Below are 15,915 nucleotides of genomic sequence, written 5' to 3' on the forward strand. Positions count from 1 at the left end.
CATAAAATATTCCTTTCGTTTTCTGCCCGGACCAGGCGTGGCCAGGTGAAGTAAGCGCTGTCCGAAGCGTCGCAGAGCCCTCCCCCCCCCCCAAGAAAAACCCCTTCCCTTCCCCCACACCCCCTGGAATTAAGCAGCAACCAGGCTAGAACGGCAGCGTCGGTCCTGTCGGATACGATAGTGTCCGGAGACTAGGCTGGGGGTGTCGGTTTGGTTTGCCAAGCCACGCGTCACTTTCACAGTCAATCCCTCCCTCAGTCTCTAGAGTCCTAGACCCTCTGGAGTTTGCTAGTCCGAAATACCTCTTACCCATCCCCCAGAAAGACGTGCTCGCTTGCTGATACCATCATCATACTTGTAACTTGACCGTAAGCTCGAGGCCTGTAAGAGAGCCCTCTCCCCCCACCTCCTCGACGGGCTCCAGGAGACGCTAAGCAAAGCAGTGAGTGCGTGATCGCCTTGGAAGCAAGGTAAACCCCAGGTCCCCAAGGCTCACGAACCCGTAATGCTTACGAGGGCAATAAGCAGGCGGGCAGGCAACCACTAGCTCTCGACCATGCTCACCATCAAGCAGAAACTGCATTCTTACGGTGCCAATGGCCCTGACATGTTCGGATATGCACGTCGCCCGTTACGGTCATTCTCTCTCTCTCTCTCTCTTTCTAGTCTATCTATCCATGGTGCTTACTACCTATTCTCTTCTCGCTTCCTTCTGGATAAGCGATTGCAGTTATGAACAGGCCAACGAGGAGTTGCATCCGTTATTGCTGGCCTGCCTGCAGCTAACCACCCCCTGACAGATTGGGGTAAGAAAAAAAATGGAAACAGGGAAACGGCGGATGTGGGTTCGACCTTTGTCGTGTGTGGCTTTGGGGGGATTTCGATAGTCGACAGGGCAGGGACTTGGATAGTGATGGTGTGGCGTTACGCCCGGAGTGATGCTATTCATGGATTGAGAGGCCTTTGCATTCTTTTCGTCTGATGTATCGCCTTCGTCCGAGTATCAAGAGGGAAAAAAATATGACTCCGGATAGACATATTCAATTCGTGCAGTCATGCGATGGTGGTGGGAGATGTTCAGTTTGGCGTCTTCTAGCTGTCTAGTTAGAGCAAAGCTGGTTTGAGCAGCACCCAAACTTGGGCTATAACAATGATTGAAAGGATCGTCAGTTGCTGTTTCTTTTTGCCAAATCGACATCGAAGCTAGAGACGCAACGGACTACGAGCATACCTATACAAACAAAGGTACTCCGTATACATACTACGTAATATGGATACAGCATAGAGAGGAATCCAAGCCTCAAGGATTCAAGCAAGTGGGCGGGCAAGCTTGGCTTTGTTGGTCGATGCGAGCCATGCGACGGATGGCTCCACCCGTCATCTCGCCAGGAATGCGGGGAAGGAAATAACGTGACACGGAGATGCTCGTCGTTCAAGTCTCAAATTAAACCCCCCCCGAACGACGATTGCATCACCGCCCACTCAGTATGTCCGGGACTTGGATCACCACACTATCTGCGGAGTGATACCAGTGTGCAGACGTACGAATACAGAAACATTGGCCAGTCTTCCCAATCCATGCTCATCGGTCAGCCGCTCCTCGAGCCTTGAGAATGTGACCGACCATCTCTCTCGTCGTCTTTTGGTTTGTCTCGCCATGCCTCCGCCGTTTCCCACGGACCCGCCCCGTTTGAGATGAAGGAGAGCCCACCAAGAATGCGGAGAAAGGAAAACCACAATTATCGTTTCGACGCAACACTTTACTGAACCGGCCCATTTGACACGAATAGTGGGCCCATCACCAGATCACTTCTCAGACTTGAAGTCCAAACGAGGCTTAGCAACATCACGCTCTTTTGATGAACTAACCCTTTTTCTCCGCGACCTACGCCGACCTTGTAAAAAAAAGCAATAATCGAGTGAGACAGGAGCAAAGGCATGGGAGGTACATACATACATGGCCGCATGGGTGGGGTGATGGTTGGCTTGATGACATCTGGGGTCATTCGGTAAACCCACTTGCGGCTTGAGTGTGCTTCTTGTCCACGATGAATAATGATGGGCCAAGCGTACGGATACCATCTGATTCCACTTGATACAGGGAACCGTCATGAGCCAATCAAGGGGGGTTACTCAAACCCCGAAACGAAGGTGAAGAGGCAGATGAGAGGCGGCTGACGCCGTCGACCAAACCGACAAACACCAACATCGCTCGTCGCTATGGCGCGAGCATGCCTGGCTGTACATGTTTGCTATTGGCGCAGGAGGTCTTTGCCCGAGCCCATCGTCCACTCGCCTTCGAATCCAATACGGTGGGTTAGGCAACGGGAACAGAGCGGCCCTTCGCTTGAGGGCTCTCCCGCCGCCTGTGTCCCTCGCCATTGGGATTTTCAACATGCGTGGGTCGACACCATTTCCGCCTTGCTGCATCCAGCACAATTCTAGTCATGGCGGCGCGGACGCTCACCTCAGCGCGATACTCGGCGGCTCCTCCAAGGGATTTGGGAATCATTGGGACTGGAGCCCTATGGGCGTCCACCGTCATAATATGAGAACCTCCGATGTTGTTGCCCAAATAAGACACGAAGTTGCAACAACGTCAACACCAAATGTCTGAGACTGTTGTGTAGGTATGATTCTCGTGAAGCCTGGGAGAACTTGAGTAGGTAGCGAAAGGGGCTGCAAGACGCCTCGCTCTGAGCCACTCTACGTCTCCTGCCGCCGCTTCTCTTCCAAATGGTTGACACGGCTGTCCGAAGACGGGCTATAGCAAAGGACTTGAATGGACAGGCCTCCCCTGCAGCTCCCGTCGCTCTCGCCAGTCGGCCATTTTCTTCGCACAAACTCCTGATGCTGTATCCGTAGCGTAGTTACACTGCATCTCCAGCATATCGATATGACCAGGGCATAGATTGGTCAGTCTTCTCGCCAAGGGTTGGGAAAAAAATTCAAAGAAAAATAGAGAGCAAAAGCGTGGGGGACGCTGAGCATGACAGAGGGGTGACTCTAAGACAGCGCCTGTCTGGTTGCTGACATGGGGGAGAGCAGAGGCCGAGAACAACGATCGCGCTTAATACATGGCAGCCAAGATCGAATCAAACCCAGAATGGTGTCTGTGTGTAAATAACGTGCTCTGTGCTTCCGGAGGACACACCTGATTTGGCCCAAAGCAGAGGATGTTGGTAACGTTGGCGACTCGAGTATTGCAGATTTTTTTTCTGCCTGTCCCTCAACGCCTTCAGGGGCGCAATTGACTCACACTTCGACATTGTTAAGCTCTGGAATTCTGCGTCCCGGACCCTGGAATTTTTCACTTCGTTAGCCGGCAACTCTGCTCCTGAGCTCAGGGGTTCGGGGACTTGAATCTTGCCATGCTCCTTCAGGCCTGGTGAGCTCAATCTGTCCGTACACTGTCCAGCGAAGTACGTGCCGCGCTCCACTACTGATATCGGATGAGATGGAACCTTTCTGTATGGTGCAGCGGCGCTCAACTATTTCGAGGAGTGAGCCATTTTGCTGCAAGGTACGGGTTATCCGAACTTGGCCAGATTCGACGCGGCCGCGGTCTTGGTAAGCACGCAAATTCATAGCCAGATCTAGCGATTCGAGGAAAATCACTACGGCTCGACGTCTGGTCCAAAGAGTTGGGGGGTCTCCTGTTGCTTCGTCAATTACGTGCATTGCTGTCACACAACGATCGGCCGACGCCGTGATAGCCTCCAACGCGCCCGCACCTATCGAGCCAGCCCTCGATCATTAGTGGTGCCTTCGTCGTTTTCTGGTTGCGCATCGATAGCATAATTCCTGCTGTACTTGAGGGACTACGTCTTCGTTATACTAAACAAGGCTAGACCTGGCGTTGGTAATCAAGCTGTGGTTTTCGACTCGTCCAATGAGGTGCGGATAGTCACTGAGAAGATCTCAGCTTGGGCAGAAAAGAACGGTGTCACGGGGTGTCTGCGAGACATTGGAGGTGTTCTGGAGAATTCCAGCGGCAAGTACTCGTGATCATGCTGAACGTATCCGTACCGAGGACGACGGGTCAGTCAGGACCGCTTGATGCCATGCTAGCCCCAGTGATAGACAGCTGGGCAGATTTGCTGAGAGCGTGAGACCCTTTAGACTGAATATCATTATCAGGTATCTGCGTCGTCCTCAACGCCTGCAGTCTGCTTGTCGCTCTTGATCCACCTAGCATTGTCGAAGAGTCTAAAGGGCCGAGTCTTGGGACCACAGCTAGAAACAAGCGGCGGCTCGGATTCAAGGGCCAGGAACCCAGGTGAAGCCTCTGCGATACTCGACGTCTGAAGACAGACCAAGATGGACATGGTCCGAACACGCCTTCTTTGACCTCCACCTGATCCCCAGTTCTCCTTTGCGGGCGGAGCAGGGCTAGTCCCTGTTTTTGCGCATGGCCCGTGTCAGGAACACGGCAATGCCTTCTCTAGTCTCGATTTTGAAGCTGCGGTGCGGCATCGATGTCGAAACTGGTTCTCGGCATGAGGGATGACGATACGTAGGTATCCTTCGTACGGATAGATACACAGATACTCCGTATTCTGTGCTCGATGCTGCAGCTTCATTCGGCAGCGGTCGTGAAGGGTTTGTGAGATAAGGGCTAGTACGGGACATTGCGGGATCATCGGCGTGCATTGAAATAAATGAAGACCCCCAGCTGCCCCCCCCCCCCATTTCGCCGGATCCGACCGAAATAATGCTCGGAGCATGGCTCGATCGAGACTACCCTCACCTTCAGCTTAGAGCTACAAGCTACGGCATCTAGAAAAGCAAGATATCGGGCGAGGCGAACGACGCTGCGGGTTCTTCATCGACTGCTTGCCGCAGGTGTGGGGGATGTGGTTGATCTGGGTTTCGCTGTTTCTCGTCTTGAACAATCCTTGAATTGACCTGTCCCACAACCAAGATACCGATAAGCGCAGCAGCTCACTAATACTGCGATGGCCAGGCCCGAGGCTGGCGCGACTGGTTCCTGCTTTAGCGCACCTACACCAACGGCGTTAGACGGGAGCCAGTGCGAATCCTTTGTTCCTAGCCCTCCACCCCGGCCGCAACTCGATCGAACTCTATTGCTTCCCTCATCTCAGCCAAGTCCGAGGCTCCCGCCTTCAAAGATTTAAAGTTGTATGTGGCAGATTTGGCAGAATCTCGTCTTCGTCGTTACGGACGCCGACAAATCCGATGCTATCTTATGTTCGCTCTCCCGAATGAGTTTGACGTATTTGCCGCGTCTCGTTAGGCAATAGAAAGGACTTGCTCGATAGCCGACATGTAAATCCGGGCGAAGGGGCTATTCCCGTACGAGCGAGAATTCTCGCCTCTCAGGTATCTGTTCGCTCGCTCTGGGTCGAGTTGACTTGGCGCTTGAATGCGTCCCACTTGTGGGCGAAGCAGCACTATCTCGTGCGGGCGCAAAGCCCACGTAGCCCACGCCACACGCGTACTGATAACTTGAGGGCTAGCACTTATCCTCAGAATCCCACGCCAGATCGCTAGGAGCCGTCGGAGCACGCAAGGTTGGTTGCACTCAACCCCACAACCTCCCGGATATGAGTGGGTTGGTGGTTGGAGAGAGACCCAGGAACCTGATGCAGATATCAGCGGGCGGCGGATTAAATGATCATCCTGACGATGTCTCTGAGAAGTGTGCCAGTTCCTGGAAGAAGGGTCTCGGCGAGGTCGAAGCAAGCTGCGTGATTGGCTGTGTGCATAAAGAGATGGCTTATCTGAAGGGTGCCGCTACGTTGAAACCAAGCTAATAGGAGTCATGGGGTTCTTGTCTCTCTGCTATTGCCAGAGACATCAATTTCGTGATCGCAATGGCTGTTGCTATTTGGATCAGCGCTTTAATCAGATAGCCGCGGCAGCCTTGTCGAAAGAGCGGCCGGCACTCGAAGGACGATCACGGCGACAATCGCAAAGATGGCGGGATGGATCGTCTTGTTCGTCGGCCTTGATTGGCTTTCGGCGTTGAAGGTTGTGGTGAACGGCCCAAAGCTTCACCTCTCCCACTGGTTTGTTAGGTAACTGTAGATCCAGTCGCTCCGCAATGGAAGCCTCGTGAGTTTCCCAAGGTGGTTGCTTCGACAGCCGCAGGCGCTCCTACGTCAAGACGTCACTCCCCCCAAAGTGACGAAGGCGACGAACTCTTCTGATCCATAGGGGATCCAGCTCCAGGGTTAGGTCCTGCAACAATCCGTGATGCAGAAGCTGCATGAAGGGCCGCAGAATGCATGTTTGGGCGAAGGCGTCAGTACGGGTGGTCAGGTGGGCAACCTGGACGGCCTACTATGCCATCGGTCGACTCGGGAGGTAGGTATGGTGTTAGTGTGGGGAGGCATGTTGTGACGCTGATTTGTTCAACGTTGTGAGCCTGTTTCTCCTCCCCCGCCTCAAAACGTATGCGGGTGGTGGCCGAACCGGTTTAGCCGCTCTTGGCCCGCAGCAAATTCCAACTGCATGGATGGACGACCACTGAGGGCCTCAACGGAGATATCAACGGCGAATAGCGGCTGCAGACGATAGGAGCTTTTGGAGAGACAGTTGATGTGACGAACTTTCTCCTTATGTCACCGTTCTTGAGTCTCCACGGGTCCGTCGTCACGGATAGTGTCATAGTGCACCCAGCAGAATCGTGACACTGTAGCCTCCAGACGTGTGTCTGCGAGACTACTCCTGCCGTGCCGTTGGCCTAGGGTGGAGACATCGGGTTGTTGAAGCACAAGATCTCCGATACCCTTGACGGACTGGCTCCATAGTCATTGCTTGAGGAAGAGGAGTGCATCATGGGGGCGTACTCGGACTTTTGCGAGAGATTGGAATCGCTCCCAAGCTGCACTAGTTTTAGTTCCTAGGTCCGCATGAGCTAGGAAGACAGCATGTTTCGCAGTGTCTGTAACGTAGATGAATGGGCCAGGAAAACAGACGATGATGACAGTGGGCAGACCAGCCGATCGAGGGTGACATAGCTTCGGGGTGTTGTGATGCCACAGTATCAATTCGTATTTGAAGGGAGTTTGAGCGAGACTCCATGGGCGGACTTGCAGTGGTCCGTCGCGAGTTAACGTTTAGCTGTCATGCCAGGTTGACCTGGGTTTAGGCGGTCATGAGGATTGTGTCGAAACTCTCGAAACCAGGACACAGCCTTCTTGACGAAGACAGCCGACGACGGGAATCTCGCAATGCTTCTAGGACACGACGAAATCTCAATTGCGTGCTAGGATGGACGGATAGCGATGGTCAACCCCAGGTTTTTGCTCTGACGCCACCCCACGACAGGATGGTGTTGATATTGGCGTTGGATCTGCACAATTTGGCTGGCAGCCAATGATGAGCCCGACGGCTTTTACCTGGTCTCTGACCCTCCCCAACCCTCGCGGCCTCATCCACCTCCTGCAGCAGGGTCGATCAGTTGCCGTTGTCGTTACGTGGTTGTGGTGGGCTAGAAGAGGGGAGTCGTCTTGAGACAGAAGCGGCGACACGAAAAGAGGCCGCTGCAGAAGCAGAGACACACGAAAACGTCAAGGTGCTTGGTTGGTTGGTTGCACCAGCATCCATCAGTTGTCTGAATTTTGAAGGGACCAGTCGTGCCAGAAAGAGTGCCAGTGTTGAGTTTGCCTTCTCCACTGGCTACCGCCATCGTAGTATTCAATGGCAGTCTGTCTTGGCCCGGCGTGTGTGGTGTTGCCGTCGCCGTTGGCCTCTCTTCACTGCCGCTCTGCCGCTCAAGGAAAATTCTCCAGTCTTTACAGAGTCACAAAGTAAAGTGGGCCATGGAGAAGGGGACGGCCGCTGTCGCTATTTTTGCGGATACCAACCCCCCACGCGGCTCCATGCCTCATATCATTCGACAAAGGACTGATTTGATTTCTCATGATCTTGGGCTGACACCCGTTGTGTCCATGTGTTTTTGGAGAACACCATAATACCAGCGACAACGAGAATTGCGAGGAAGCTGATGGTGACGGACACGGGGGATGTAGGGATTCGAAGAATGTTGGGAACCAATGGGGAGATTGAGGTTGAAGAGTTTTTTCTTTCTTTCTTCGTTCATCTCCTTGCTTCGAGTCCGGGCTCACCCAGGCGAGGAGGGAACATGCGCGATCTAGACTGGTCCAGCCAGCCCCCGAGGCGTACTGCTTGTGTACAGTGGCGTTGAACGGGATCGAGCTCTGGGGTGCTCAGCTTTCAGGCCGGGTTTGAAAGTAGTGGTTCAGTCGCAAACGCACTTCTGATTAATCACTCAATTCAACATATCCTTCTCTTGGGTCGTCCGAGGGTGGCCAGAATCCCATGCAGGGCACAGAGTACGAATACTAGCGATGCTGGTGCTCGTGGTGGTGTGCTGTTTTGCTGCTGCTGCTGCTGCTACCAATGTCTCTGGTGGCAGCAAGCAACACAGGAGGAAGAGAGACGACGGTGCAGCTCTGGATCTGACCAAACACCTGACTGCTCCTTGAGAGAGGCCGGGGTCGAGCTATGCTAGCATCAATTGGGAGGGCGTGGGTGTCGATCATGGGTTTGGCCTTGGCAAGGAAAAGACGGAGAAAGTGGACCAGTTTCCTTGGGAGTTGGGAGTCGGGACAGCACCAGGGGCGTGAGGGAATGACCGGAGACGAGAGCTTGGGCCAATGGCACCCGCATCCACTAGACCGAAACGATGCTAGCGCACACAGGTCTCTTGGTATCCACCCAGCTCGTTCTCACTGGTTCAAAACGAGCAGCTTCGGTTCAGCGTCTGCAGCAGCCATCTGTACTCATGCCTGAGGTAGTCATCGATTGCACAATCCGCTGCATCACTGTCATAAGCGGGCAGACCCGTGCCTGGCGATGCCGCAATACAAGCGAAAGGGGTACAGATATTGGCTGCCTTCTTCCTGCTGCCCACGCCATTTGCATCCACTCTGAGCTGCTGCCCACTCAGCTGGAGAACGCAGTATCCGTAGGCACTTTGGACTGCGTTGGGTGCTGCCTTATGCAGCTCTCGGATGTCCACACGCCCCCTGGCGTCATCGTCGACAGTTGGCTCTCTCTGGCTGGCCTGCCTTGGGACCGTCGCATCCTCAGGAAGTTAGCAGATAACGCAGGAGCAGCAGCAGAGCGGACAAGACCAAGTATCTTTGCAGCCCAGTTTCACCTAGCAAGTACGAAGTGGTACTCCACCCCACTGTTGCCCCCGCTTTCTCTGCACTTTCCATTTCTTCACAACTCTTTTGCTGATGAATTATGTTTCTGCACCCCCTCTCTCTATCCAGCCATCCACACACCTCGCTCATGCCCTCAAACTCTGAGCAGTGAGCACAATTGTCGCCTTTGACGCAGAAAATTTTCAGAGGAAATCATCACACGCCCAAGTCTGCTGCATGGTCCCCTGCTCCTTCTTCCCCTGCCCTCCCGAAGATGGGTACGTACCTTTTCCCTTCCCTCGTCCCCTTCCCTAACAAATCTCTCTCTCTATGACTCTGTAACTCTGTGACTCTCTCTCGCTCCCTTCCCCCCCAATTTGCCAATCTCGTCCATCTCGCTCTCCCCTCATCTCTCTCTACCACCCACCACCCCCTCTTTCCCTCACTCCTCACTCCTCACTCCCACTTGACCTTGCTCTCCCACCCTCCCCTCCCACACCCCTCTCTCTCTCCCAGACACCCCCTTCTCTCCTTCAGTGGGCGCTATCTGCTGCAGGGCATGAGAACTGGAAGTGGGGTCCTGGCTCAGCCCATCAGATTGCCAATGCCATCCTTGCTGTCTCTCTGCCCTCCATCTCCATCTTGCCATCTCCACCCCGGACCTGCACACTAGCGGCCACTTCCTGCCCTTGTGCTTGTGTGTGCATGTTTGTGTGGTGGATAGGCGTCTTGTCGCTCTCTTCATCCACTTCCAAGTATCTTTGCACCCACCCACCACAGCATAGGTACTTGCTATGCACTTGTCTTGGGCGTGCTCCTCCACTGGTGGGCAGGCTGTGCTTCGAGGATAGATACATATGAGCCGACCTCTTTCCACACCTCGATCCACCTCTCGTTCTCTCATCATTCGACTTCACTCATCTTCTCCTCCGGCATTTGTTCGTGGCTCACTCTCTTGCTTGTGGCTTCCAGTTCTGTTCATATATCGACTGCAATCCCGTCCAACTCTTTAAACACCTGCCACCACCCACACTCATCATCACAACTTGCCTACGCACAAACACCAACTATCACCTTCAGTCCACCACTTGAACACTAGTCGACTCGACTCGGTTCTGCTCAACACACAACGCCAAACTCAAACAACTACACACCACAAATCCAGACGCAATGGCCGCCTTCGACCTCTGGACTCACGAGTTCTGCCTCGGCTGCGACAAGCAGACCGATGGTACTGCCTACTGCTCCGAATCCTGCCGCCTCGCCGACTTCGAGAAGACATCTACACCCAGCTCAGTTGCCAGCTCGCCCGGCTTGAACACCCCTTCCTACCATTGGACTTCTTCAAGGCAACAGTCCAACAACTTTTACCTCTCGCCCGCCTACGACTTCACCAACGCTCAACCCTACGGCAGCACCCCCTCCAGACAATCCTACCTCTCGTCTTCGAGGGCACCCATCACCACTCGCCGCATCCTGACCACTTCGAGCTCCAACTCCAGCCTGTGCTCGATGCAGAGCACAACATCATCCAACACCGATGGCAGCCAGCTTTCAGAGAAGGCCAAGAGGGAGCTCCAAGCCTACGCCGTGTCTTTTGATCAGGCGAGACTCCAGCGTCGACGATCCGCCTAAATCGAACACGACCTCTTCATCTACACACTGTTCAATATACCCTTAGCCACAGCACAAGTGGCATCGTTTCCTTTTTCCAGCACAGCACGCAACTCAGTTTACTCGATACACCATCGGCACACCGACTCTTTTCTCTTTTCTTTGGGTTCGACTTTGTTGTAACAAAACGGGCATTACATCGGAGTACTGCATTATAAAAAAAAGTTTGGGTCAACTACGGGGAGTACTTGGCTTGGCAGGACATCTGCATCAATCACATCAGGGCGCAACAATGGGGAACACTGGGATTGTACCACGACATTGGGGGCTTGTAACCAAGGGTTGTTTACAAGTATGGCACTGAGAGATTGAGTATCTCGCCTTTGGCTTCATTACACCTCGCCACGGAATGGACGAGAGGTAGCCTGTCACGAGAGCGGAAGGGCTCATATTACGACAAAGATTGGGTAAAGACCCTGGCATTGGACGAAGCCTCGAGGCAAAATGACCTCTGATGGCAGCTTGGACTGGTATAAACATTAGGCATTATCAAAGTGACGGATCAACTGGGTAGCGGAGATTCCAGAGGAATGGACTAGCACCGCCAGATTGAGATGGACTAAAAATATAAGACCAGTTCAAAGCTTGACAAGAATTTTTCCACTTGCTACTACCTACATGTGTGACTCTGATGACTGCAATCAACGATGACTCTAACTCTGTCCATGCCAGTACAATCCGCATCCACTTCTGGAGCCTTCGCGACGGAGCTGTGGGTCTGCGGGAAAAGTCGTCATAGTGCCGGAAAGTTCAGAATTCCCCCATTACGCTTTGAGAGCCCCTGGCCCAGGTGCAATGGAGTTTGGTCCGAAGGGAGCAAAAGTTGGTGAAATTTTTGGCCAGGATCCCACGCCAAGATTATTTTTGTTCGCTCGGAAGTTGCCAAACATACCACAGACTGGGAAGGGACGGTGAACGGGGGTCGGACACGGCGCACAATTCGGGAACACAACTAAGGTAACAATTAATGGAGAACATTGGCACGTTGGGTAGGGGAGTTGGTTAGTTGGTTGGTGGGCGTCTGATTGACGAATGCATTTTCTTTTTTTCTTCCCTTTGTTTTTTTTTTCTGTCGTGTCATTGCAGACTTTTAACAACGGCTCAATTGCCCACGTTGACAACGTGCAGCTCAGGGCCCTCCAAAAGGCCCAAGGATAGGCAGACAGGCAAGCCGCAAAAAGGACAGAAATTGGAGAAGCAGGATACGGATTGCCGTACACGTGTTTCCCATGGCTTATCATTTTCTTGAGTCTTGACAGTGGAAGAGGCGAATGGCGAATCAGCGAGAAAGTGAGAGATGATGGAACTGGCAAATGCATGGTACGATTGTGCGTGCCATCAATGTCGGGCACAACGCATTGCACTTTCCCATGCCGCCTGTTTTAATGGGGATTTCCAAAGTCTTGCGAGATACCTTGCTTTCCCGTCTACACAGTAACTACACAAGGTAAGGTAAGGTACCTTGTATTTCTTTTCTTGTCCATCCGTCGCCTTGTTCTTTTCTTCCTCCCCCGTGCCTCCTTCCTGCCTCATGGAGTAAGTATGTAAGTACCTTTGTACAGCTGTATTGAGGCAAGGGAGGGAAGGTATCTTCCAGGTTGAGGTCAAACAGGCACTAAACATCAAGCCAGCGTAGCCATCTTAGTCATCGAGCCACTGCGTACGACGGGAGAGGATGAAACCTGGCTACCTAAGGTACCTACCCTATGTGTCTATGTACCTATGTATCCGTACGTGCCTAAGGTACCTTACCTTATGCCCATGGACGGCTTCAACGACACACATCCCAAATATTGCTCGCACCTGCGCAAGCACGCAAAACATAATAATGCATGGCTGCTGTCCCACGGTGGAGGTCATCTCGATGGCGCACAGTTCGCAATCTCGCACCAAGATTGAGCAAGCGAGAAAGATGAGATGCTTTCAGCAAGTCACAGTCGCCACGACGTCTTTCTCGTCTCTCATCTCTTGCTCTCCGACCGGAGTGGCCCATGTCTCCGAGCACCGCAGTCGCAAACCCGCAGCCCAGGGCACCACCTCTCACCAGCAGCTATGCCCGATGTCAAATTCCAAAAAGGGCGAATACGCACCTGGCCCCCCCCCCCTGACAGGACGATTCCCCGCCAAACACACGCACACGCCTGCTCATCCATACACCACGGCGGCATCCATCGTCAATTCAGAAAATTTTGTCCATTGCGGACAACAGGGGACCCGTAAATAACGACAATGCCGCCCACATGACCGCCATGACGTGAGCTGCGCGAGAAAACATGCCATCCTTCTGCCCCATCGTCCTCTGACGCAGCTCGAACCGAAATGGATTATGGAGGCGGCTTTCGAAGCCGAACCCTCTTTTCTCACTCAGATCCACGATCCACAAGAAAAGGGAGGGGACTTAGGAGGAGACGTATCTGACAGGAAGACCCCCGCCAAGTTGCGAGAGCCTCTTTTTCATGTGCGATGGAATCTCGGTTGTAGCCGCAACCTGACCACGTCCAATAGACGACTACCACCCCCCCCCCCTCCGCGCGTGTTACTGTACAGGGCGCTTCGGATACGGACAGGAGAGTGAAAACAGCTACGAAGCTATCTTTTAGCCCAGGGGGCGTCGAGCAAGAAGTGAAAGAAATGGCATTGTGGCACTGGGCAGCCTTTCAAATTGGCTGTTTGCTACCGCCGCTCAGACCAACGATGTGCACATCATCAACAACTGCTCCTCATCTCGGAGCTGGCTTGCTTATTGCCATGGCCCTCTCGGTCTCCATCAATGCCGCCCCCAATATTCGGAGCCCTCAAGGAAATCTTTTTTCCAGAACCGAGGGGCCTGCCTGGCTTGAGGACTGGACTCAGTGGGCTGGACTGGACTGCATCTGGGCCCTGAACCTGGGCCGAATCCGTGGGGTGTCGAGGGCGGCCCGAACGCTAACCACGACACTCACTCCGTGACTCCTCAATCCGTTCAGTCGTGCATTTCCAGTCTTTCACTCAACAGTCGACACCCACCAGCAGCAGTTGAGGCAGCCGCTATTGGCAAGCGCCGATGGGAGAGAAAGGGCAAGGATGGGGATGGGACGTGAGAGTGCGGCCCAGCCCAATCCAAATTGCGACCAGCTCTAACATCCTCGAGCAAGGGTGTGGCGGCCCAGTGGAAGCGATAGTGCTATTATGGAACCCTCCAGCACCAGAGGCGCTCTGCTGAGGACAGCCTACAGGTGGGAGAGTCTGGAGACAGGGCGGCTTGCTCAGGCGTCTCGCCAGCTGTAAGTGGCCAGGACAGGGCTTCAATTCGACATGGGAATTTCCAACAGACGAGGCGTCCGCCTCTCAGTGCTCGCCTGAAGGTGTGCTTCATCACTCAGAAAGGCCTGCGTCCTGCTTGCTGTAGAGTGCAGAGCAAGGAGCACCTTTGTTCAAGTCGATTCTGCACAACGCCTCAGCTTCAGCCCCCGGACATTATCCAGGCAGTCCGACCTGTCACTGCCTTAACCGATGCCTGCCAGCCGTTTCTGTCTCTTTGCAGACTGTGTGTGTGTGTGACAGACAAGCTCCGTCAGCGCCGAGCCACTTACAGTTGCCTCAGTTCGCCTTCAGTTCGCCTCTGCCTACTCACATTAGGTGGCCTTGACGAATTGGAATAGCCAAATAACCCAATAGGAAGACAATGCCTCACGATCATGATCCCCAAGAAGCAGGCTTGAGGGCCGCAAGTGTGCCTTTGCCTTTCATCTGCAGCTTACGCCTTTCCTTCCGTCTCTGAAGCAGCAGCAATAATTTGCACCACAGCCAACTGGACGACGACTTCCACTTTAGACATGGTGCATTGTGACGGTGTTGGCAGCATTTGATACGACCAGTCTGTTATGCCTCCATCTCCCCCTCTCCGGGTTTGTTGGGGGAGTGGCTACAGAGACTCATTCCTTCAACGATCTTACAACTCGTCAAACCAGCCGTTCTGCGTTTTGACGCCCCCTTTCCCTGGCGGCCTGGCCCTCGCTTTACGGTACTTTAGGCTTGGGACAGAGGTGAAAATTTTCACAGCATGGATCAGCCTCTGAATCTTCTTTTCTCTCCGTCTCCCTTCGGAAAGGGCAACGCAACGGATCGATCGATCCATGGTGTCTGGTCTCTGTGCGCCTGGCAATGGCCTAGGTACTCCGTACTCAGGTTCTTGCTCGTTATGCCCGCTCTGCGCCCTAGTCGCCTTTACTACCCGTTCTGTTTTACATTGAACGGTGAGTCGTTCCGGAGACATGTATCAAGGGAAAATAACAGCAAACAGAACAAAACAAAGTTTGGCTTCGTTGTACGCTGAGCGGTCTTCGTCTATACTCCCCGTGATAACTGGGTGTCCATATCCGAGGCGGGTTTCGTCGGCTCGCTTCAGTTGTGCTGCAATGCTTTAGTACCTCTGAGCGCCAACGGTATTCAAGAGCAGCCCGGGAGTCTCGAGTCGAACCACCATGGCACCTCAAAGCGGGTGTTGTGCCGTTGCACCGCCTGCATTTCAAGCCACCGCATCGCTTTCTGTTTTACACCTCAGACACATCCTCTTCTGCACAGCGAGTACACGCCCTCGAACAAGTATCACGGTGATCGACCTTCGCCAGTCGGGCGGTCTCTATTGAACAAACCCGTTTTACCCGCTGTAGTATGAGCACTAGACATATTCTGCCGTCCAACCACTCAACCAGGTGCTGCGGTAACAGTACTCTCTTGCAACGAGGCAGGGGCCGTCTCACCCGCATATCTCACAAGTGGTCGGTCATGTTATGTAATTTCTGATTGAATGAGAGCATGGAGGCTATTGTCTCGCACCAGACGAAAGACTCTGGTCTTTCTCATCGGTGCCTGTGCCTGTGCCTTTCGAATTCGGATAGATGCAGGCCCGAAAGCTGAACTGTCTATTGTCTGCTCGGCGGTCACGCCCCATCGTCAAGAGCCTTGAGCCGGCTCACGTAATACGACTTTCCCCCTTGAACCACGACAAGCCGACAATGACGTCAAGCTTTTTCTCTCCTCTCACCTTGCGGACACCGGTTTCATCTTTCAGTCTGGACTGATCCGAAGGAGCACGGCATCCCAGGTCCCTGGGAAT

At 53.6% G+C, this 15,915-nt stretch overlaps 5 protein-coding genes across 5 annotated transcripts; 2 read left to right on the forward strand and 3 right to left on the reverse strand.

Annotated features, from left to right (window-relative positions):
* Positions 1-2,317: 2,317 nt before the first annotated feature.
* On the reverse strand, positions 2,318-2,545 carry CPAR01_06043 (uncharacterized protein; the record flags this gene model as incomplete). Its single annotated transcript, XM_060490317.1, has 1 exon — positions 2,318-2,545. One exon carries the CDS (start codon positions 2,543-2,545, stop codon positions 2,318-2,320), a length of 228 nt encoding a protein of 75 aa, XP_060351783.1.
* A 773-nt stretch (positions 2,546-3,318) lies between these two features.
* On the reverse strand, positions 3,319-3,681 carry CPAR01_06044 (uncharacterized protein; the record flags this gene model as incomplete). The annotated part of the gene is made up of 1 exon (XM_060490318.1): positions 3,319-3,681. One exon carries the CDS (start codon positions 3,679-3,681, stop codon positions 3,319-3,321), a length of 363 nt encoding a protein of 120 aa, XP_060351784.1.
* Positions 3,682-8,677: 4,996 nt separating this feature from the next.
* Positions 8,678-9,334, forward strand: CPAR01_06045 (uncharacterized protein; the record flags this gene model as incomplete). Its single annotated transcript, XM_060490319.1, has 1 exon — positions 8,678-9,334. The coding sequence occupies one exon, from the start codon at positions 8,678-8,680 to the stop codon at positions 9,332-9,334; it is 657 nt and encodes a 218-aa protein (XP_060351785.1).
* A 979-nt stretch (positions 9,335-10,313) lies between these two features.
* On the forward strand, positions 10,314-10,778 carry CPAR01_06046 (uncharacterized protein; the record flags this gene model as incomplete). The annotated part of the gene is made up of 1 exon (XM_060490320.1): positions 10,314-10,778. The coding sequence occupies one exon, from the start codon at positions 10,314-10,316 to the stop codon at positions 10,776-10,778; it is 465 nt and encodes a 154-aa protein (XP_060351786.1).
* An 803-nt stretch (positions 10,779-11,581) lies between these two features.
* CPAR01_06047 (uncharacterized protein) lies at positions 11,582-12,136 on the reverse strand (the record flags this gene model as incomplete). The annotated part of the gene is made up of 1 exon (XM_060490321.1): positions 11,582-12,136. One exon carries the CDS (start codon positions 12,134-12,136, stop codon positions 11,582-11,584), a length of 555 nt encoding a protein of 184 aa, XP_060351787.1.
* Positions 12,137-15,915: the final 3,779 nt, after the last annotated feature.

The sequence above is a fragment of the Colletotrichum paranaense genome, assembly GCF_030867605.1.
Source record: "Colletotrichum paranaense strain IMI 384185 chromosome Unknown Scaffold_4.1, whole genome shotgun sequence".
Lineage (NCBI taxonomy): Eukaryota > Fungi > Ascomycota > Sordariomycetes > Glomerellales > Glomerellaceae > Colletotrichum > Colletotrichum paranaense.